This window comes from Mobula birostris, chromosome 1 (assembly GCF_030028105.1).
Source record: "Mobula birostris isolate sMobBir1 chromosome 1, sMobBir1.hap1, whole genome shotgun sequence".
NCBI classification, from domain to species: Eukaryota; Metazoa; Chordata; class Chondrichthyes; order Myliobatiformes; family Myliobatidae; genus Mobula; species Mobula birostris.
In genome coordinates, this window is record NC_092370.1 from 74,309,933 (window position 1) to 74,334,014 (window position 24,082).

General features: G+C 45.6%; 1 protein-coding gene across 4 annotated transcripts in view; it reads right to left on the reverse strand.

Moving 5' to 3' along the window:
- Positions 1-4,009: 4,009 nt before the first annotated feature.
- atg9b (autophagy related 9B) overlaps positions 4,010-24,082 on the reverse strand; it is a 72,835-nt gene continuing 52,762 nt past the window's right edge. For 3 of the 4 annotated variants that reach the window (XM_072257089.1, XM_072257096.1, XM_072257103.1), the window contains 9 exons: positions 20,205-20,953; positions 19,269-19,422; positions 17,333-17,512; positions 16,455-16,700; positions 11,860-12,092; positions 10,773-10,863; positions 8,314-8,398; positions 7,017-7,147; positions 4,010-6,710 (listed from right to left, as the gene is read on the reverse strand). In XM_072257089.1, coding sequence (XP_072113190.1) covers positions 6,705-6,710; positions 7,017-7,147; positions 8,314-8,398; positions 10,773-10,863; positions 11,860-12,092; positions 16,455-16,700; positions 17,333-17,512; positions 19,269-19,422; positions 20,205-20,953 — 1,875 coding nt within the window. In that variant the 3' untranslated portion in view covers positions 4,010-6,704. Of the gene's footprint in view, positions 6,711-7,016; positions 7,148-8,313; positions 8,399-10,772; positions 10,864-11,859; positions 12,093-16,454; positions 16,701-17,332; positions 17,513-19,268; positions 19,423-20,204; positions 20,954-24,082 lie in introns of those variants that run through there. The other variant, XM_072257113.1, reaches the window with a different exon arrangement.

Consider the following 24,082-nt stretch of genomic DNA (forward strand, 5'->3'; position numbering starts at 1 on the left):
ACAAAGGCTAGTTGTATTGTGGATACTGTAGAAGGGTGTTGGTTACAATTGGACAGTGACAGGATGCAGAGCTGGGCAGTGACATGGCAGATGGAGTTCAATCCAGAAAAGAGTGATGTGATATACTTTGAAAGATCGAATATGAAGGCAGAATACAGTATAGGATTAATGGCAGGATTTCTTGCAGTGTGTAAAAATAAAAGAGGGATCTTGGGTACACATCCACAAATCCATTAAAGTTGTTAAGGCAGCGTATAGTGTGTTGGCCTTTATTAGTTGGGAGATTGAGTTCAAGAGTCACAAGGTAATCTTGCAGCTCTATAAAACCCTGGCTAGACCACACTTGGAATATTGTGTTCAGTTCTGGTCACCTTATTTTAGGAAGGATGTGGAAGCTTTAGGGGGTGCGGATTTACCAGGATTTAGAGAACATGTCTTATGAGGATAGGCTGAGCAAGCTAGAACTTTATTCTTTGGAGTAAAGGAGGATGAGAGGTGTACAAGATGATAAGAGGCACAGATCGAGTGGATGGCCAGACTTTTTCTCCAGGGAAATGATGCCTAATAAGAAGGGACATAATTTTAAGGTGATTGGAGGAAAGTACAGGGGGAATGTCAGACATAGGTAGTTGTGTTTTCCCCCCCAGAGTGTGGAAGGTGCATGGAACACACCACCAGGGGCAGATGCATTTAAGAAACTCTTAATCACGTGGATGATAGAAAAATGGTGGGTTGTATAGAAGGGAAGAGTTAGATTGATCTTGGAGCTCACCACGATGGGCCAAAGGATCTCTCCTGTGCTGTAAAGATCTGTGTTCTAACACACTTTTGGAAGAACTCAGTAGGTCGAGTAGCATCTGTGGAGGGAAAGGAACTGTTGATGTTTCAGGTTGAAAGCATCAGGGCTGAGTGTGGCGAGGGGAAACAGTCAGTACACAGAGGAGGGAGGGGTGAGAGAGGGGCCAGTAGGTGATGGCTGGACTGAGGAGGGGTGAGGGATGATGGGATAATGGAGTCAGAAGTTGGGGGAGTGGGTTGAAGGCAGAGATTGCTGCTGGAGAAAGATGAGCAGGAACACAAAGGGCTGGAATCTGGTAAGGAGGTGATAATGGGAACCATTATGGGAGAGCTGAAGGGCAAATAGAACCAGATAGGCACAAGTAGGTGATAGGGTGTGTGGAAAAGGGACAAAAATGAGGGGGACTTGAGGTGGATCAAAAGAGAGGAAGGGGGAAACAGATGGTCAGGATTACCTAAATTTGTAAAATTCAGTGTACATGCCATTGGGCTGTAGACTACCCAGGCAGAATATAAGGTGTTGTTTGAATTTGCGTTGGCCCTCACCCCAGCAGTGGAGGCTGCCAAGGGTGTACAGGTCAGGGCGGGAACGGGAAGGGGAACTGAAATGGTCTGTAATTGGGAGCGAGGGATGGCCACTGGGGACTAAGCACAGATGCTCTGCAAACCCATCACCTGGCCTGTGCCTAATCTCGTTGATGCAGAGTAGGACACTCCAGAAGCACTAGTAATTGGTAACTGGTTTATGATTGTTACATGACAAAGCGAGAGGCTTTTGTTTATGTGCCACCCAGATCATTCCATACATCAGAGTAGTACAATAGAGAAAATAGAACAATGTTAAATACAGTTGCCCTTGAAGTGTGGTGCAGGTAAACAAATAAAGTGAAAGGGCCGTGATAAGGTAGATTCAGAGATCAAGAATTCATCTCTAGTGCATGGAGGTTCCTGAAAGAAGATGAAATGGTTGGAGGTGCACATGATTCTGTGCCCCATCTGGAAGGATGCCACAAGTAACTTTGAAATGCGGCAATGGATGTGGATGGCTGTACAATGAGGCTCTCCCACATGGGCTGAGTGTGCTTTCTTCTGTGGGATTGCAAACCTCTCATTCTTTATGCAAAGTTTATCAGTCACATTGTGGGAGAAGCAGTATGAGGGGGTATCACACTGTGTGTAGGTACTACTGATGGGTTGTCACATCTGATGGGGAGTGCTGCACTGACACAGGTTTCACGTTTCGCTATGTTCTCTGGACGCCCTGAGTGCTGTTTCTGTGGAACCAACTTTCGGAGGCTCCAGAGTGTTTTCCACAGTGTCCTTTTCATTTCTCATAAACAGAACACCTGGCTGCTACACACAGCCATCTGTGGCAGACTGCTGCACATCAATTCTGAGTCCTTGTTTCCTGTATTATAACAGTGACCACAGTTTTTGCTATAACGTGTACAGGGATGTTTGAAGGTGCTTTGGGAATTTAGGATTAACTTGTCTACACTCTTCATACCAGAATCATACTTCACTTCACATCTGCCAGACACTTACGAATTGGAATTGGATTTGGTTTATCGTTGTCACATATGCAGAGATACAGTGAAAAGCTTGTCTTGCAAAGTTTTCAAACAGAACAAATCATTACACAGTGTATTGAGGTAGAACAAGGTAAAACGATAACAATACTGAAATAAAGTGTAACAGCCACAGTGAAAGAGCAGTGCAGGTAAACAATAAGGTGCAAGGTCATAAGAAGGTAAGTTGTGAGGTCAAGAGTCTGTCTCATCATACTAGGGTACTGTTCAACAGTCTTAAAACTGCAGGGTAGAAGCTGTCCTTGAGCCTGGTGGTACAAATTTTCAGAATTTTTTTTATCCTTTACCCAATGGAAGAGGGAAGAAGACAGAATGTTCAGGAATGGGTGAGATCTTTGATTATACAGGCTGCTTCACATGCACTGAGTTCTGTTGTTCCACCTCTCATCTTTATGATGCTCCTTTCACCAGGCTTTCACGGTTGCTCACCCCTTGGCCTTGATCTGCTGTGAAGTGGCTAGAACATTTTCAGTTCTGTGGAAGAACTGGTTAATGATTGCTGGCTCCCAGACTCAGTAACCTGGGTCTGCCAACCTCTGACAAAGCCAGCAAACTAAAAGAAGGGGGGCAATGCATATACCCATTTTTACATCAACAGTGCTGAGGTTGAGAGAGTTGAGCAATTCAAGTTCCGAGATGTAAACATCACCAGTAGTCTGTCCTGATCAGCCATGTGGACATCAAGCCAAGACACATCAACACTTCTGTTTCCTTCGGTGGCGAAAGAAATTTGGCATGTCCTCTTTGACCTTCACCAAATTTTATTGATAGCAGGCATCCTGCCCAGCCGCATCGTAGCTTTGTACAGCCCGTGAACATAAAAACAGCAGAGTTGTGGAGACCATGGAAACCTGCCTCCCCTCCATAGATCCTGTCAACACTTCTTACTGCCTTCCCCCAAGTCATCAGAGCCTGGACTGACACCAACCTACTGCCCTCTACTGTGCATATTGTCTTGTTTATTATTTATTGTAATGCCTGCACTGTTTTGTGCACTTTATGCAGCCCTGGGTAGGTCTGTAGTCTATGTAGTTCAGTGTAGTTTTTGTATTGTTCATGTAGCACCATGGTCCTGAAAAACGTGGTCTTGTTTTTACTGTGTACTGTACAGCAGTTATAATCGAAATGACAATAAAAAGTGACGACTTGACTCAGTAAAGCAGCCAGCATAATCAAAGACCTCACCCACCCTACATATTCTCCCTTCTACCCCTCACATTGGACAGAAAATACAAGAGTCTGAAAGTATGCACCTTCAGGCTCAAGGACTTTTATCCTGCTGCTATAAGACTAATTGATGTTTCCCCATTTACTGCAAGAGTGATTTTTGATATCTCAATCTACCTCATTATGGCCTTGCACTGCACGTCCTCTGTAACTAACACTTCATTCTATACTGTTATTGTTTTTACATTGAATTGCCCTAAAGTACTGTACTGGATAGTAGACAAGTTTTTCCACTGTACATGTGACACTGATAAACCAACGTACACCCCAGCCACTGGCTCTGTGGGCACCTGTGTGCTTTGGCAGGGGAGCTTGTGAGCCCATTAGTCTCAGCGACAGTGTCAAGGTTTGGTGCAGCAGGAACTGAGAGGAAAAACATTAAACAAAGGTTTGGTTATAAATATTTAATAAAACTTTTCTATTTAGCAGTCATTATTTTGTAAAGTTAACTGACATCGTCGCATCGAGCAGCTGATTGTATAATCTTGAAATGAGTTCATTCAATGGGAACAGCACCACACACAGTTAGCACCTCCATCCAGTGAATACTGGTCATCAAAGTTAATACTTGTGCCGGCACTCATCTGATCCATCAGACACTCCAGGGCAGCGTCAACACGAGAAAGACGGAGTGAAGCTCACTCTGCACTGTCCCCACACAGATTAGACATTTATAGTGTTCTATTACATACTCCCAGGGTAGGAACATTCCGCTTTACAGATTGAAGCCCTTTCTGTACCACTCTATCGTAAACCCAGGGCACAGGTTAGACAATGGAGTAAAGCTCCCCCTACAATGTTGTGCTACACACTTCTGAGAGACATTGTGAGTTACAAGCTCCCTCAGCGCTATCCCATTACACACTCCGGGGAAATACCTGTGAGTGTTGCTCCTCAAGTTCTGATTACTTTTTAGCCCCACCCTCCTTCTATATGGTCATCCAGTCAGGAGGGTGGGGTCAGAAGGGAGGAGGATGTTCCAGTAAACTTGCTTCTGGGGCCGGCTATCCATAGGTTCTGGAAGTGGGCAGTGGAGGATTCCGCCTGGGCTGACTGACTGGCAATATTCAGAGGCAGGGGTGGGGTTATGTTATGTCGTGCCTGAGTAACTGTGGGAAAGGAACATGCAGTGTCCAGGGGTATCACGGAGGTGTTCTGGGACTGTAGGGAATAGATGGCATCCTAGATAGGGATGGGAATATTTTAACTTAGTTTGTATTAGTCACTGTTGTTGTTTCAGTATTTTTGTTGTAGTACTGTAGAAATGTAAAGTTGCAATAAACATATTTTTGTAATAAAAAAGGGCACAGAGTAGAAACAGATTAAAGATTCCATTATACTGTCCTGTCACACACTCCTGGGCTAGACAGAGTAATGCTCCTTCTACACGGTCCCAGGACAGGGCCACGTCTGTTAGATACAGAGTAAAGTTCTATCTGCAGCCCATTTATGAGAAGTGACTTTCTGTCACCCATTTTTTCATCTGCTTTTACCTATCCTATCACCTCCCCATTGGTTCCTAAGGAATCCCCACTACAGCAAGCATGTTCCTGCTTTAGGTGAGTACAGAATGGAGCTTCAAAACCAGGCAATATACAGCTGGTGTAGGACAAAATCACAAATCTGAGACCCTGACTGATGTATGCCGGCATGAAATAAATCTAACATTGTGGTAAATTGTAAGCCGTCTCAAAAGAAGTTGGAAAGCTTGTGACAGAGGTCCTGAGACCGAGGTGACAGGGAGCTGGAAATGATGTTGCTGCAGATAGTGAGATAATTATTCCAAGAGTTCCTGTGCTCCAGATCGACACTGATACTGTCCTTAACATTCACGTGGAAACAATCTGTCATCAGGAGAGCAAAAAGGGTTGCAGGGAGATTCAGTAGTAGTGTTTGCAAATTGTGAAAAAACAAGTTTCCAGAGGCAGGAGGGTGGTGACCAGGGAAGCAGGATTGAAGGTAACTGTGGGTGGGGGAGAACCAGAAAGCAGATGAGGGAACGCAGGTGATTGCCATGATCAGGGACTCGCTGCCTGGAATAGAAGCACATCCATTTAGAACACTCACTGGGACCACAGGAATACTACTAACGGGGAGAAACCAGGATCCAGGTAACACTGAGTAACTCGACACAGGGACTAGGAACCAAATGGCCTCTTTCCATGCTATACAAGCCCTTCTGCTGGGTCTGAGCCGGATTCTCCAATGCTTCACTGGAGACACGTTCCTCCAATGGAGGGCTGCTGAACTGGGTATCCGTCAGTTCAGTCACTTCAATGTGCCAGGGTGGGGTTTCAAACACAAAGAGAAAGCTTTTACTCCTGATCACTGCCCAGTGAACCTTTGCTGGAAAACCAGGAATAGGTTTTGCGTAGAATTAGGATTAAAAAAAAATTGCTGCCATGCCTGTTATTCTCAATGACATCCACCCACAACTGAGGTGGGTTTGGCAGAAGCAGTGAGTTGGTGAGTGGAGGTGGCACAATACAAAAGGCTGATCCCAGCATTCAAAATACCTGGCATCCTTGCACCCACTCCCACTGCACTTAGACAGCACTAACGCATCTCCTCTACGGGCACGGAGGGAGAAGGAAGTGGTATCTGATCCAGGGAGAAGGGGGATCATCTGACCCACGATACAGATAGAGCACTAGGGTGGGAAGAGGGCAAGAAATTGGGGTGGGAGTTGGGTGAACAAGTCTGATGTGGGTGGGTGACAATGATCCATTGTTTCAATTTTTGCTCACCCTTCTCCCTCCCCTGCAGGGCCTCCCCTTGCTTTAGTCAGAGCCACTCCCACAGAGGGACAAGCGCCACAAACAATAGTTCATCTTTTGCACGTTTAAAGAAAAACCCTCTGAAATAATTCCATCAGTTTGTAGGAAGAGTCAGTGGTGCACTCTGCACATCCAACAGCACTCACAACAAACACAGCAGAGGTACTGGAAGACGTCGAGGCACTCTTCAGTGCAATGCAAACACAGGGAAAGTTCTCCACTCGCCAACCACAGGCCTTGGGAAAGTGGCAGGAAACTCACCACCACCAGCTCGGGAAACCTTAGAGCCAGCAAATCAGTCCCGTCCGAATAGTTAAACCTGTGCAAAGAAACAAACAGATCAACTATTACTGTGGGGAGGGGCAACAGCACAGAGAGATGAAAGGTGTGTGTGTGTGTGTGTGTGTGTGTGTGTGTGTGTGTGTGTGTGTGTGTGGATCTGTGTCAGTGTGTGTCTCTGTCTGTGTGAGATCTGAGGGTCAGTGCGTGCACGGGACCTGTCTCCCAATGAAGGTCAGTTTGTGTGGGACTTACGTATCCCCCAGTAAGGGTGTGTAGGACCCATGCCAGTCGGTGTCACAGAGAGTGAGGATTCTTTCAACTATTTAGCACACACTCGGTTTACCTGAGAAGGCACTTCTGTTTCTGAGCCCCTGGGACCAGCATCAAGAAGCTCTCCATCTGCCTCCTCTGTCCAACCGCCGAGATGGAGCTGCGAATGGGCCCTTAGTGTTTCAGGTGAACTTAACCGAGGTACTGAGAGTGAAGGACAGCATTGATCAGCAAGCAGCCACTGCACACTCCATTCTCCTCCCTCACTTCCACCTCCCTGGGTTTCCATCTCTCCAGCACTGGAAGATGATCATTGCACTCCTGCAGCCCTGGTGACATCCCATCAATTACGTCTCTGCACTTATTCCAAAGGAAATTACCCCTGGGCACTCTCACAAATGCTGTGACAATATCTTCGTAAAATACACTGCAGTCCCTGACGTCAATGACCAATCCACACTAATCCCATGTATGGCTTTGTCCCATAGCCTTCTCTACCTTAGTGATTCAAAAGCTTATCCAAAAATTTTCACATTTTAAATGTTGTGAGAGTCTCTGCCTCCACTGGCAGTGTGTTCCAGATTCTGAACAACCTGTGTTTGCATACATTTTTCCTTAAGATTCCCTCTAAACTGGTTACTCCTCACCTTTCATCACTGCCACAACCCTTCCCAATGTCAAGATATCTTGAGGCACCAGCTTTTGAAGAAGGCAGCATCCATCATTAAGGACCCTCCCCATCTGAGACATGCTCTCTTCTCATTACTATCATCAGAGAGGATGTACAGGAGCCAGAAGACCCCGCACTCAATGTTTTAGAACAACTTCCCCTCTGCCATCAGATTTCTGAGCAGTCCATGAACACTACCTCACTATTTGTTTTTTGCACTATTTATATACTTTTGTAACTTATTAGTAACTTTTATGAAAACAAATTTCACAACATATATCTGTGATAATAAACCTGATTCTGATTAAGCTCATGCCTCCTGGTTGTAGACAGGGGAAGAGTTACTACCTGCCCTATCGTGCCTCTCATAACTTACCATCACGACTTCCTCAGCTTCCTCTCAATAAAAGCCCAGTCTAACCAGTTCCTTCCCATATCGGAAAAACTCTTATCACAGTCAACATCCTGGTGAAACTCATCTGCACTTTTTTCCCAGTGCCTGTCTGCCCAAAGTGTCCTCCTGTAACACATGAGCCAATTTGCCTTGCTTGTTCTCTTGAATTACTCAGTTCATCATTTTACCTTCTTTCACCCCGAACCTAACCTTGCATTTCTCCATGTCCTACTGCTGTGCTCAGTTTACTTCTGAGACTGAGTGGTGTTGGCTTGGCCCTTCGAGTGGCGAGACATTATGAGGTACCTGGAGCGGTGGGCTGCTCAGTGATCAAGCTGTGGACTTGTGATCTAGGTCCCATCTGCTGCGGCTGTACTGTCTGCTGGTGGATCTGCAAGAGAGAACAGAACGAGAAGCTGTGAAACACAATCTCCATAAAGGCAAAATCCTCACCGTTACCATGCCAACACTTCACTGCCACCCCCCCCCCCACCGAGTACTGTCTCAAACCTACCTACCATCACTTGCCCAGCTCCCACCCTCCCCCCTTGCCACTCCAATCCCCACCTACCCTACACTGCACCTAACCACAGATCTCTACCTATGGCCTTCTGGGGATAATTTCCCCCTCCTCTCTGCCCACAGGCCCAGCAACACTTCTCACCACCTGTCCTTCCCCATGGGCACATCAACTCTCTGATACACCTCAGCCTCTCTGTGCCCTCAATGTGACTGCCCACCAGGCCCACCTTTCCTAGCTGAGCTGCAGGAAAACCAGGAGGAGCTGGTATTTGGCTGCTGTTGCAAACTCAAGCTAGGTCTGGGGTCACACATTACATTGTTCTGTGTAACCTCTACAGCCTGATGTCATATCTGAGGCTGTGCTTGCAGCTTCTCCAGTGCCTCAATAGAACAGAAACAGACTCTTTGGCCCACCATGTCTGTGCTGACCATGATTCCAATCTAAACTAATCCTATCTGCCTGCATGTGATCTATAGCCCTCTATATTCCCTTGCTGTTCATGTGCCTTTAAAATGTTTATCTTATCTGATTCCACCGTCCCACCTCCTGCAGTGCGATCCAAGACCTACCACTCTATGTAAAAAAAATAGTTTTGAAAATCTCTTTTAATCTTCCCCCTTAATGCTTTAAAGCTATGCCCTCTACTATCTGAAATTTCCCCTCTGGATGAAACCTATCTACCTTATTTCCATCAGATCATCCTCCAGCCTCCCATGCTCCAGAGAAAATAACCAAAGTTTGTTCAACCTCTCCTTACAGCTAATACTCAGGCAGCGTCCTAATGAATCTCTTCTGTACACAGTACTCTAAGTGTGGCTTTCTGATGTTTATAATCAGTGCTCCAATCAAAGGCAGCAAATATGTTCTATGTTGTCTCTACTGCCCTGCCGACTTGTCTGTTACTTTTACATTGAGTACTTCCATACATCAATGCTCCTGAGGGCCCTACTATTCAATGTGTACTTCCCCCTTCATATCCCTCCTTGCCAGGATGGACAAAGATGCAAGTTGATTGGGTGGTTAAGAAGGCGTATGGTATTTTGGGCTTCATTAGTCGGGGGATTGAGTTCAAAAGCTGCAAGATAATGTTGCAGCTCTCTACAACTCTGGTTAGACCACACTTGGAGTAATGTGTTCAGTTCTGGTCCCCTTATTATAGGAAGGATGTGGTAGTTTCAGAGAGGGTTCAGAGATTTACCAAGATGCTGCTTGTATTAGAGAGCAGCTCTTATGAGGAAAGGTTGAGTGAGTTAGGGCATTTCTCTGTGGAGTGATGGAGGATGAGAACTGACTTGACAAAAGAGGTATTGATAGAATGGACAGCCAGTATATTTATTCCAGGGTGGAAGTGGCTAATCAAAGAGGGCATAATTTTATGGCGATTAGGGGAAAGAATAGGGGGATGTTGAGGTAGATTTTTCTTTCCCCCCCACAGTAAGTGGTGGATGTATGGAATGCACCGTCAGGGATGGTGGTAGAGGCAGATGCATTAGGGATATTTAAGGGACTCATAGATAGGCACATCGGTCAAATAAAAATGAAGACTATGTGGGAGGAAAGGGTTAGATTGATCTGGTGTGGTTACATCTCTGTTCATCTCACACCTTAAAACCCTCTTCATTTCCCCTTTCACTCTCTCTTTCAGTTAATTACAGCCACATCCTATTCTTAAGGACACAAGTTCTTCATATTGTGTTCATTCACAGGGCTCATGGTCTGCAATTATAATGCAGGGCAAGCTGCTGGTGGGAGCTCATCTCTCTAGGGAAGTGATGGCTGAGTCTAACACACCAACCCCACACGGGGAGTCAGTGACCGAGGGTGTGGCTCAATCGTAGCCTGAGGACTGGCATCATCTGTACCTACACCTTGGGATTCTGACAGGAAGGTGATGACACCGTGACCTGTGTGCAGTAACACATCCTTCTTCCCAATGATTCAGCTGTGGCTGACTTAGTAACTCTCTGGGTATCCAGTCCGACCTCAGATTTCATACCAAATCATCCAGTGAGGAATCTTGGAGGGAGTTAGTTACTGAGGGAGAGTTGCACAGTGAGAGGGCTGATACTGACAGAGTACTATACCGTGGAAGCAGCGTTACTGAAAGAATGCAACATTGTGGGAGGGGCCGTACTGAGAGTATACCTTGCTATCACGGGGGAAGTATTGAGGAGCTTTCATAAGATAGTGTAGAGGGAACTACATCCAATCCATTCTATACCAGAAGACATTCTGTGCTTACCTCATGCATGTAGATAGCATGTAGACTCATTTCTGTGGAAGCAATGTTAGCGAGAAGTAGGGATCTGCCTGAGCCAGCACTCTCTGTCACGCTGATGAGAAACACAAGTGGCAAATGTCAATTATCCACTAACTAATTGCAACTGGTTTCAAATGCCTCATTTTTGAGACCATTTTCTCTGTGTGCGCTAGGCTATTTACCAGCAGGGCAGTGGACGTGGAGAGCATGCACCATACATTCCTCAGACAGGGTCACTACTTCTCTTCACAGAGAAGTCTCCTCAGCCATCTTCCTGTCCTTGGTCAGTGTTTGAATGCAGCTGGTTCAACAATATCTTGAAATCCTTGTTGGACTTAATGAAAGCCAGCAAAATATTCAACTCTGGTGTGCATCACTGTGAAGGAGAAGCTTTGCTCAGGCTTCAAACAAGGCACTTGTCTGAGCCGATGGTCCTCAAGGCTGGTCCAGAGTTTGCCTGCTCTGTACATGGAAACCAGACTGACTTGTCTCAGGAGGTGGGTGAGACCTCACATTGTCTGACCTCATCAAGCCAGAATCCTCTAGATTTATTTCAGAACCATCTGCTTGGTCCTGGAAGAAACTGCAAAGAGCTGCAGACACAGCTCGGCATATCAAATAAACCAACCTCCCCTCCATGGACTTTGTCTACACTTCACACTGTCTTGGAAAAGCAGCTAGTGTAATCAAAGATCCTCCCCTCCCCAGACATTCTTTCTTCTCCCCTCTTCCATCAGTCAAAAGGAACAAAGGCCTGAAAGCAAGTACCACTGCACTCAAGGACAGTTTCCACCCCACTGGTAAAAGACAATCGAAAAGTTCCCTTGTATGATAAAATGGACTCTTGGCCTCATAATCTACCCTGTTGTGATCTGGTTGTTGTCTGCCCTCATTGCACTTTCTTTCTGGCTGTTACTTTATCTTGCATTCTGCTGTTGTTTTCCCTTGTACTGTTGTAATAAATTGATCTGTATGAACTCTATGCAAGACAAGTTTTTCTCTGTACCTTTGTACATATGATAAATCATTCAGTCAATTCTTTATTCTGTGTGTTCAGATGGTCACTTACCTCTCTTCAATGATGGTCCTGTCACTGCGGTACAGGGAACTCTCGGCACCATTCTCCACCAGGAGTGTGTGGGATCTTGTGCGGGCCGGATGGTGAGAGGAGGACAGCGAGGCCAGTACACTGGCAGCAGCAGACGCTGTACTGCAAGACTGGGCAGGACGCCCATCCCTGCCCATCGGGGGTGAGCCAGGCAGGGCCGAGTGCGTCAGCAGGCTCATGATGAGATTTTCAGGCTGCAAGGAGAAGGGTGCAGTGAGCTTCAGGGACATGCAAATCACACACACAATGCCACACTCCTCAGTACTACTCCTGTTATCCAGCAAATCCATCACTTAAGTTAAAAGAGAAGCAATTGATTTTTGGGGGACTGACATGGAAGCTGTTGAATACAGGGAAGATTTTGCAAACAGCAATAGCTGAATGACCAGTTGAATTACTTCTGATCAGCTGAGAGTCATTTATTGCTTTGGAACCAGCCAGCACTCTGCAGTTTACTGAGTCACGGAATGATTCAGGATGTAAACAGACCCTTCAACCCACCATTAATCTTACCCCAACCTATTTTCTTCTTCCCAAATTCCCACAAACTCACCCTTAGATTCTACCACACACATCCAAATACTAGGGGTAATTTTATTTATTTTAATTTTTTATTTAGAGATACAGGGCCTACCAGCCCAATGTGCCTGCACAGTCCAATTACATACGTGTGACACAATTAATCTACTAATTCAGAGCACCTGGAACAAGCCCACACTGTCATGGGGAGAACGTACAAATTCTTTCAGAGAGTGGCAGAATTGACCCGTGTCCCTGGCACTGAAACAGCATTATGATAATCCCTATGCAACCTTGCTGTCCAAATTACAGTGGACAGTTAACTTACCAGTTCACATGATATTGGAGGACACCCATGCTACCACTAGAACTAGTAAACTCCAGATAGACAGCAACTGAGATCAGCATTGAACCCAAGTCTCTGGCACCATGTGGCTGCTGCTCCCACAAACATGATCAGCAAGCAGAGTGGGTTAGGGAATCTTTACAACTGTTGAGATACTGGGGAGTCACTCGAACTTGTTGAGGAACTAGACGTGTCAACTGCACTTAACCTGACATCAAAATGGACAAATTATAATCAAAGGTTCAAAGTACGTATGCAGTATACAACCCTGAGATTCGTCTTTTCTGCAGATAGCCACAAAACAGGAGCACCATGGAACCTGTTCGAAGAAAACATCTAACAGCCAACGCTCAAACAGCAAAAACCAAGAGACTAACACATAGAAAATTCAACATCAAACTGCAGTCCTTGGAACAGTCTAGGAATGTTCAGTTTAGTTCAGTTCAATTTAGCGCTGTGTTGTTTGTTGATTGCAGGCTACAGAGCCAGTCTGCCCCGATCAAAATTATACAAAATAGCAATGAAAAAAAAGGAGTAACCAGAAACCAGCACTGATGGGAGAGGCCAACCCCCAGCCAAGAACAGACTCCACACTGCACCCCCCCCGCAGCATCTCCTCTGCCGACTGCAGCAGGCAAGTCCATGGCTTGAGGCCTCATCCTCCCTCCAACTGAGGCTACTTAGCTTCCCTGCCAACTGTTGTCCCACCAAACAAGGGAAACAGGACTGTGGCATCTTACATTAATAGTGTCCAACAGGGCCTTGCGATTGCAAGAAAAATGTCCAAGGAAGTCACCCACGGTTGCACTGCACTCTGCCTTCAAGTAGCAGGCATCCCCTCCAACACACCGGCCGGCTCATCCGACACTCCAGCTGGCTACTCTGATCAACGAGCAGCTCACTAATGTGGTAGACCTGTGGTACCTAAAGTTCTTGGAGTCTAGTATTGTCTTGTGACCATAAAAAACACACTGAACAAAGAAAAAACACACCTTTGGCTGCCCGCCCCCAAGAAGTCACTGCATCCAAATGCACCACTATCTTACTGGTCTCACAACAGCAGAGGTATCCTTCACTGCTTTTTAAGACCGTAAGACATAGCAGCAGAATCGGGCCATTCAGCCCATCGAGTCTGCTCTACCATATGATTAAGATTTTTATTTTCCCTCTCAACCTCACTCTCCTACCTTGTCCCTGTAAGCTTTGATACGCTTACTAATCAAGAACCTATCAACCTCCGTTTAAATATACCCAATGACTTGTCCCCTACAGCAATCTATAGCAATGAATTCCACAGATTCACTACCCCCGGCTAAAGAAATTCCTCCTTATCTCTGCTTTAAAGGGATGCCTTCTGTTCTGAAGCTGTGCCCCCTCTCCTCGGCTCCCACACTATAGGAAACATGCTCTCCACATCCACTCCATCTAGGCCTTCCAACATTTGAAAGGTTTCAATGAGATTCCCCTTCATTCTTCTAACCTCCAGCAAGTACAAACCCACAGCCATTAATGTTAACCCTTTTAATCTAGGAATCATTCTCGTAAGCCTTCTCTGGATCCCCTCCAATGCCAGCACATACTTTCTTAGATATGGAGCCCAAAACTGCTCACAATACTCTGAAAGTGGTCCAGCTAATGCTTATACTTCATACTTTATTGTTGCCAAACAATTGATACTAGAACATACAATCATCATAGCGATATTTGATTCTGCGCTTCCCGCTCCCTGGATTACAAATCGATAGTAAATATTAAAAATTTAAATCATAAATCAGAAACAGAAAATAGAAAAATGGAAAGTAAGGTAGTGCAAAAAAAAACCCAAGAGGTGGGTCCAGATATTTGGAGGGTACGGCTCAGATCCAGGTCACGATCCGTTCAGCAGTCTTATCACAGTTGGAAAGAAGCTGTTCTCAAATCCGGCCGTACAAGCTCCTGAGCCTTCTCCCGGAGGGAAGAGGGATGAAGAGTGTGTTGGCTGGGTGGGTCGTGTTCTTGACAAGGTATCAGCATTACATCCTTGTTGTTATGTTCCATTCCTTCTCCATCCTCTCCACACTAAAAAAACAGCCTATTGTTTCTTTCAGAGTGCTGACAAAAGGACTTCAACTCTGTCAACTCCATTTCTCTGATGCTTCCTGAGTGTTTGCTGCATTTTCTGTTTGTACTTTGGAACTCTGCAGCTGTTTCATAAAATGCAGAAAGAATCTTTAATATTTACTTTTACCACTCAGTCTCTTCTAAAAGATGTTCCCTTGGACAATGCGGCAGAGTCTTGTTAAGACCCATCAGAGAGTCCGGTGCTCCATCAGCACTGCCCCTTCAACACTGTAGCACTCACTCAGAAAGGTATATGAAGCCACAATACCCTAACTCAAAAACCAGCTTGGCATTAACAGAAATTCCTCTCCATTAATAGAAGCAGCTGCTCGCCCTATTAGTGCATTAAAATCTGAAATAAACATAGTATTGCCAAGCAAGGATAATAACAGGTTTTGTTGTCAAGCTGGATGAACGTGTTTAAGCTACAGACCACCTGTGAGAAGCAGAGGAAATTCAAGATCATGAATGGCTTCTGTATGCTTCAACAGAGAGCTGTAGTTAAATGTTCAGACCAGGCCACATCCTATAATAGTGGTGTCAAGTATTCAAGCCAAAAATTTGCAGATTTACCTTGTTATATAGAATTTTAGATTTATATTTTGTTATGACAATACATATATTGCTCCTTTAGAAATCTGTACTCATCTATTTTACCATTCCAGTCTATATTTACCCAGGTATGCTAAGTAAAGATAATCTCCCTTGCACAGGTGTCTTTCTAAGTGAGAAACACCAAGCTCACTGTAGAATTACAAGGTACAGCCAGAAAAGGAACGTTAGTCCATCAACACCACAAGGGTTTAACAAAAAAGTATTGGTAACATTCAGCAGGGAGAGAGCAGAGTAGTTAATGCAGGGGAAGAGCAGAGGAGTTATTGCAAGGGGAGAGCAGAGGAGTTAATGTTTCAAGTCTATTTGTATTGCCACTTTCAGGGAGCTGTGGACTTGCACCCCTAGATCACTCTGTACATCAATGCTCCTGAGGATCATATCATTTACTGTATACTTTGCTTTTACTTTTGACCTTCTAAATGCAACACCTCACACTTGGCTTGACTAAACTCCATCTGTCATTTCTCCACAATACAGATATCCAACTAATCTATATCCTGTTGTATCCTTTGACAACCTTCTGCACTACCCACAATTCTGCCAATTTTTGTATTATCTGCAGTCCACCTACAATTTCATCCAAATCTTATCAGACAGGAGGTCTCAGCACTGATCCTTGTGGGATACCACAGGTTCCAGATCTCCAAGCAAAATAACACCCCTCCACTACAACCCTCTTTCTTCTATGGCCAAGGCAATTTAATTCTCCATGGATCCCACGTGCCTTACTGTCCTGGATCAACCCACCATGAGCAAATTTGTTGAATGCTTTACTAAAGTCCATAATGATAACAACCACTGTCCTACCTGCATCTGTCAACTTCATACTGCCTCAAAAAAAAACCCAATCAGATTTGTTATTCCAGAATCTACAGGAGTTTTGCCTTTGGAGGACTGTACCAGTGTTTCTGCTCCCTCACTTCTTCATTCCACACCCTGAGACTCTAGCTATCCCAGAAGGTGCAGTGATACTTACAACATTGGTGGACTCGTTGGACAGAAGTGAGCTGCAGAGCGGAGTGTCAGAGAGGAGGTGCTGGGTAGGAAGCCCGGCAGCGGCATCATGTTGCACTTTGTCCTTCAGGTGGCTGATGAAGATAGAGCTGTCCTGTGGTGGATGCCAGCGAGGGTTGGTGATGGTGAAGTGCATGAGAGAGAGTTCAGTCTTCCCATTCTCTGCCTGCTGGTAGACACTGGCCTCAGTTTGGCCTTCTGACTGCCACTGTTAAAGAGAGGACCATTATCTACAGAGATAATTGATATCATCAAAGCATTCCACTTCCCACAAGCAGCCCAACCAACCCAGGGTTTGACCCCAAACCTTCCCATCCCAGGATCCATCCCCCAAAACATCTCCAACCCAGGGAACACCCCCCCAAAAACCAACCCAACCCAGGGTCCATTCCCAAAAGCCTCCTCAACCCAAGGTCCATCCTCCAAACCTCCCCAACCCTGGGCCCATCCCCAAACCAAAGACTGTCCCCTTAAGTCTGCCCAACCCAGGGTCTGTCCCCAAAGACTTCCCCAACTCAGAGTCTGACCCCTAACCTCCCCAACTCAGGGTCCACCCTAAAGCATCCCCAAACCCAGGGAGTGCCCTCAACCCAACACAATCCAGGGTCTGTTTCCCAAACCAGTCCAATCTAGAGTCTGGTTGTGGAACATTAGAGTCAAGAGTTTCCACCTGTTAGGAAACCCCAAGGTTTCTAGGAACAGGCTCTTTGGCGCAAGATGAATGTGCTGACCCAGTTTTCTGGCTGAGCTAGTGCAGTTAGCTGGAGTCCGTGACCATGTGAAGTGAGTGCTGGTTATAGGCTTGGTGCTGCTGTCCTGCCCTTCACACCATCTACTCACCATTGGATTTCCGTGCTTGCGGACATCCATCTGTGCAAAGGAGCAGATGTCGCCAACTCCAACCACCTCCACTGAGAAGTTCCGGAAGAAGTCAATGATCTCCAGGGATTTGGGTCGCAAGGAAAAGATCAGCACAAATGGAGTGATGATGGGGCTGAGTAACTCCTCCAGAATAAACACCTGGAATACACAGAACTGAAAGTCAGCCACCATCCCAACATGGCACCCTAGTCCGAGACACCAGCCTGGGTGTCTGGTCACCGCTGAGTTGGGAGCTCAACCCAACATTCTCCTGGGCCCCACTCACTGGAGCACCAACTGGCCACAAGACCTGGAGACACTCTACCTGCAGATAAGCTGAAGGGTCACCTCTAGAATCGTAAGCCTCATTCACAGGCAGGTTTGCGGCTAGCACGTGGCTAAGGGTAGAAAGTTTCCAAGGTCCACACAGAAAAAAAGACAAAGCTCAAGCAAATCTACTTAAAGTGGGGTTCAGGAGAGGGCTGAGTAAGGTTTCTCTGCACTTGCCTCAAAATTTAAAGAGAAGGGTTAGGGGCTAGTAGTGAGGACGAACAACACTTCCACAGAGGCTGACAAAGTGCCTCACTCTCTGAGAACATAAGATACAGCACAGGAACAGGCCATCCAGCCCATGATATCTGCATCAAACACGATGCCGGTAAACTGAATCTCTTCTACCTGAAGCTGATCCACATCCCTCAATAAGAGTCTCTTAAACGCCACTATAATATCTGCTTTGACCCATAGGTGCCCAGTCCAGGCACCTTATGTGTGAAAAAGTACCCTGCCCCGTATATCCCTTTTAGACTTTCCTCTGTCATCTTAAATGCATATTCTGTTGTACTTGACATTTTGTAACCTATGAAGAAGGCACTATCTACCCTATTTGTGCCTCCCATAATCTGATAAACTTCTATCAGCTCTCCCCTCAGTCTCTAACACCCCAGAATAAACAACCCAAGTCAGTCTATCTTCTCATTATTGCTCAGGCTGTAATGTAACCCTCTAATCCAGGCTGTATCTGAGTGAGCAACACACATCAAAGTTGCTGGTGAGCGCAGCAGGCCAGGCACCATCTCTAGGAAGAGGTACATTCGACGTTTCCGGCCGAGACCCTTCAACAGTCCTGACGAAGGGTCTCGGCCCGAAACGTCGACTGTACCTCTTCCTAGAGATGCTGCCTGGCCTGCTGCGTTCACCAGCAACTTTGATGTGTGTTGCTTGAATTTCCAGTATCTTCAGAATTCCTCATGTTTATTTATCTGAGTGAACCTCTTCTGCATGCTTTCCAAAGCCTCGACATCCTTCCTGTAATAGACCGACCAGAAATGCACACAAGTACAGTGCTGAGTGCTGGACTGTTAAGAGGGGGTATATTGAGAGAGTACTAGAGTGCTACCAACAGAGAGTTAGCACCTGGCACTTCACTGTCAGGGGAAGGAACTGAGGGATTGCTGAATTCTGGTGGCACAGTTAGAAAGGAGTGAAGCACAGTTGGAGGTGCAGTGCTAATGGGACCCTGTACTGTGGAATGGAAGCACTGAAGGAGTACCACATCAAAAGGACATTGCTCTGCTGAGCTGCCAATTCTCAAATGAGGCACTTCAGATGACAGGGGTACATCTGGTCCCTCAGGTGACAAACTCAAGGGCTTCTCCCTGGTCTCCAGGGATCAATAGTTAACCCCAATCCACAAATGAAACAAAACACCTACTGCAGTCACACTGCTGCACATAATACAGCTGTGTTATAGTGAGCACACTTCAAAAGGGTTTCAGTGGCTAAGAGAGAACTGGGGGTGTCCTAAAGTAGTGAAAGGTGTTAAGGAAATGCAGAACCTCCTCTCCTGATGCCACGTGCTCTGGTGGACCCTGTTGAGCTCTCCCCCCAGGGTAGAATTCAGATACTGCCATACCGCTTTGTACTGGAAGAGCTGTGCCATCTCATCCCGGGTCTCTGATTTATTTGCGTTTCCTTTCCAATGGTCAGGCATGTAGTGAATGTGGGCAAGAACACACTGCAGAAGCTGCTCTGGGCACCACACCATGTATTCATCCGGAATGAAAGACCTGAAGAGACAGAAAGCAACACAGCCACATATCAGGGCTCATTTCAGGAACACAAGTAGTGAGACAACCAGTGCCCCAGACAAGAGTGGAAATTACTCTGTTTGGCCATTCAAAACTGGGGTTGTGTCTGGTCGCAATAGATGAAACATTGTGGAGAAAACTTTGCTCTACATTTAGTCCATACCCCAGATGTGTGTCAGGATAGTGTAGAGGGAGCTTCACTTTCTGTCTAATCCCTGGATTGTGTGATAAGATGATGTGGTGGGAGCTTCATTTTGTATCTGATGGGATGGTGAGAAGGAGGTTCAGTCTCTGTTTGATCCTGGGAGTAAGTGATGGGACAGAGCAGATGGAGGTTCATCGTGTCTGACCCTGGGAGTGTGTGATGGGATAGTATAGAGGGATCTTCCCCTCTTTATGGGAGGGGATGGTATAGATCTTTACCCTGTGCCTGTCATTGGCTGTAATGAGACAAGATAGAAGGAAGTTTTTATGTCTATCCCATTCTGTTTCTGCTTTAAGTCTGTGTGATGGGGCAGAGCTTTACTCTGTATCTGTCCCGTGTTCAGCCTGCTTCAGGAGCGTGTATATGTGATGGTGTGGCGTAGAGGGAACTCTACCCTGTAACACCTGGATAGGTTAGTGCAGTGGAAGAACTACAGTTGCAGTCTGGAATGAGGGTCCATAGACTCTGGTTTCTGGTGTTTTGGAGTTCCCCATTCGCACAGTGGTCCTGTCCTTGCCTGGTGTGAGTCACCAGCCACCCAACCCCCGTTCCTTACCTACACACCGTCACTACAATGCCCAGCACCGTAATGGCAGTCAGGATGTGTTGAACCGTCAGCACATCCTCATCGTAGACAGTGAGGGCGATCAGGACGGCCAGGATGGAGCCTGAGAAGAAGGCCAGGTTCTGGGCAATGACCATCAGCAGTGGCGAAGTGAAGGAGTTCATGTATTTGGCAGCAGGTTTGTAGCCACGGCTGAGGCGGGCTTGTAGCTCGTGATCCAACTCATTGAAGTGCCGGAGGTAAAGGCGGCCGAACAGGGACCAGCGACGGGCTCCCAAGCTACCCGGCTCCCTCTTGATCACCTCTGTGTAGCTGAAGAAGGCATACAGGACCTGCCAGACTAGAATGAAGGGGCAGAGCAAGAGGTTGGCAACACCCATCAGCAGCACCATCCGGCTGAGCTGCTGGGCCAGCTCCAAGCGGCTGCCGGAGCGCTTATACTTGGGATGAAGGTTCCACTTGTTCTGGAACAGGGAGCCAGGGCCCCAGAAGAAGATCAGTTCAAAGTTGTACTTCAGGCCCTGGGAAAAAAAGACGATGTCGCCCAGGAACGGGACGCTGAGGCGGACGGGCAGCAGAGACTTGTTCACCATGGCCACCATGTAGTTCTTGAAGCGCAGGATGCGGTGGTAAATGTCCAGCTCCGTCAGCTCCTTCTTGTGGATGCACATCTGGTGCTCCCGCTGCAGCTGGATCAGGCGAGCCTGCACCTCCTGCCATGTATAATTGCACAGCTCGATCTGCAAGGGAAAGAAAAGCCACCTTCTCAGTCACTGCCCCACAAGATTCACATGAGAATGCAGAACATGGTAAAAGCCTAGACAGAGTTGACACGGAGAGTATGATCACAGAAGTGGGAGGGCCTAAGACCAGGGGGCACATCCTCAGAACACATGGGCGTTTCTTTGTAACAAAGATGAGGAGGAATTTCTTTAGCCAGAGGGTGATAGATCTGTGTAATTCGTTGCCACAGATGGCTGTGCAGGCCAAGTCTTTGGATATTTAGGTACTTAACTCAGTCAACTCAGAAAAAGCTGCAGAGGGTTATGGTCTCAGCCAGCTTCATCATAGGCACTAGCCTACACGCATTTCTTATTCTAATTTATAGTATATTTTACTGTATTTATTGCACTGTATTGTTGCCGCACAACAAGAAATTTCACGACTTACAGTATGTCAGTGATAATAAACCTGATTCTCATTCAACACTTGGAGCAGAGGTTGGTAGGTTCTTGATTAATAAAGGCATCAAAGGTCACAGGGAAAAGGCAGGAGAATGGGGTTGAGAGGGAAAATAAATCAGCCTTGATTGAATGGCGGCACAGACTGAATGGCCTAATTCTGTTCTGACGTTTTATAGCTTCAACCTACATGTTACCAGGCCACAGGCTATACTAACCCAATGGATAATGAGTCTCATGAAGGATACCTGCCACCCCCGTCACTCACCTTTTCTGTCTTCCACCTTTTGGTGGAGCTGCCACGTTCTTGGATTCTTAATGCTACCTCTCTCAGTTATCCTGTTTTTAAAATTTTACTCTTTTGGTTAGAGATACAGTATGGTAACGGGCCCTTCTGGCTGAACAAGTCTGCACCGCCAAATTGCAAACATGTGACAAATTAACCTACTAATGTTATTAACCCATACACTCTACAATGTGGGAGGAAACCGGAGCATCTGGAGGGAACACACACAATCACAGAGAGAACATACAAATTCCTTCCAAACAGTGGTGAAATTGAAACTGGGTCACTGGAATTAAGTAGTTCAAGAATAGCTACTTCCCTTCAACTATTCATTTCTTAAACCAATCAGCAAATTCCAGATCAGCACAGCTTAGCAACACATAACCACTTTGTAATAAAATGGACATTGTTTTAATGGTGTCCTTTCTTGTCAAAATTGTACATCATTTATGTTTTACTTGGGAATGCTGTTTATCTGATGCTATGTGCCTGTGATGCTTTGCAAGCAAGTTTTTCATTGCACCTGTGCATACATATACTTGTGCATAAGGCAATAAACTCAACCTGAATCTTTGCATCATTTTGTTGTTTTTATCCAGGTTGTTATATCTTTTCAAAGTCAAATTCAAGATCAAGTTTACTGCCATATGCACATGTACATGTTCAAGTTTAACTGACATTCAACCATATATGAATACCCATGAATACAGACAAACAAGACTCTGGGGCCAAGGTGCAAAACACAGAACCAACAGTCACAGACAGCACAAGACACATAAATTTAAAAAGGTAATACTTTACAGCAGTTTTCAGAGTTGGACTGTGCCCAATAAGTAAATAGGAATCAATAGAAAGGGCAAATAAAAATAAGGCAGGGGCAAGTGGAGCAGCCATTAAGTGAGTGGGCCAGTTTTGGAGTGGCTTTGGTTCATCAGGCTTGGACAAGCCAAGTAACTGGTAAGTTTCTTCTTCTTTATTCTCATCTGTTAGGGCACAGCTAAAGCAGCAAGGATGGCTCCAGGGGCTGAATTGAGTTCTGTGTGTGAGATGTGGGAATTCTGGAACATTTTCAGTCTCCAGAGTAACTATATCTACACCAGGGACAGGTTACAACTGAACAAATATCCCCCTTGTGGATGGATTTGCTAGAGAGTTTAAACTAATTTGGCAGGAGGATGGGGCTGAGGAAGGGGTAGGATGGGTTTACAAACAGTGTGTAGTGAGACTGCCAGCAAGGAGAGGCTGATGATTGGAAATAATTGCAGACAATGAGATGAGCTGCAATGTAAAAGAGGGCAAATTGAAAAAAGTGATGAATACAGGATTAAAGATGTTAAATTTGAATGCACATAGTATATGGAATAAGGTAGATGAACTTGTAGCACAGTTTACAGACTTGGATGTTACTGACTGGCATGTATGACATTGTGGGCATCACTGAATCATGGCTGAAAGAAGATAATAGCTGGGAGCTTAATGTCCAAGGATTATACATTGTATTGAAAGGACAGGCAGGTAGACAGAGGGGATAGGGTGGCTCTGTTGGTTAAAAAAAAATCAAATCATTAGAAAGAGGTAACACAGGATCAGAAGGTACAGTATCGTTGTGGGTAGAGCTAAGAAACTGTAATGGTAAAAAGACCTTGATGGGAGTAATATACAGACCTTCAAACAGAAGTAACATGTTGGTGCTGGATCCCAAGAAAGGGAGTTTGTAGAATGCCTATAAGATGGTTTTTTAGAGCAGTTCATGGTTGAGTCCACTAGGGTATCAGCTAATCTGGACTGGGTGTTGTGCAATGAGCTGGAACTGATTAGAACCCTTAGAAACCAGTGATCATAATATGATAGAAGTCACCTTGAAATTTGAGAAGGAGAAACTAAAGTCAGATGTATTGGTTTTACAGTGGAATAAAGGTAATTACAGAGGAACGAGAGAGGAGCTGGCCAAAATTAATTGGAAGGAACACCAGCAGGGATGATGGCAAAACAGCAATGGCTGGAATTTCTGAAAGCAATTCGGAATGTGCAGGATAGATACATCCCAAAGAAGTATTCTAAAAGCAGGATGATGCAACTGTGGCTGAGAAGAGAAGTCAATGCCAACATAAAAGCTAAAGAGAGGGCATATAACAGAGAAAAAATTAGTGGGAAGTAAGGGGATTGGGAAGCTAAAAACTAACAGAAGGCTATTAAAAGTCATAAAGAAGGAAAAGATAGAATACGAAGGTAAGCTTGTCAATAATATTAAAGAGGATATCAAAAGTTTCTTCAGATATATAAAGTGTAAAGGAGAAGTGAGAGTAGATATTGGACTGCTGGCAAATGCTGGAGAGGTAGCAATGGGGAAAGAGAAAATGGCAGATGAGCTGAATAAGTATTTTTCATCAGTCTTCACTGTG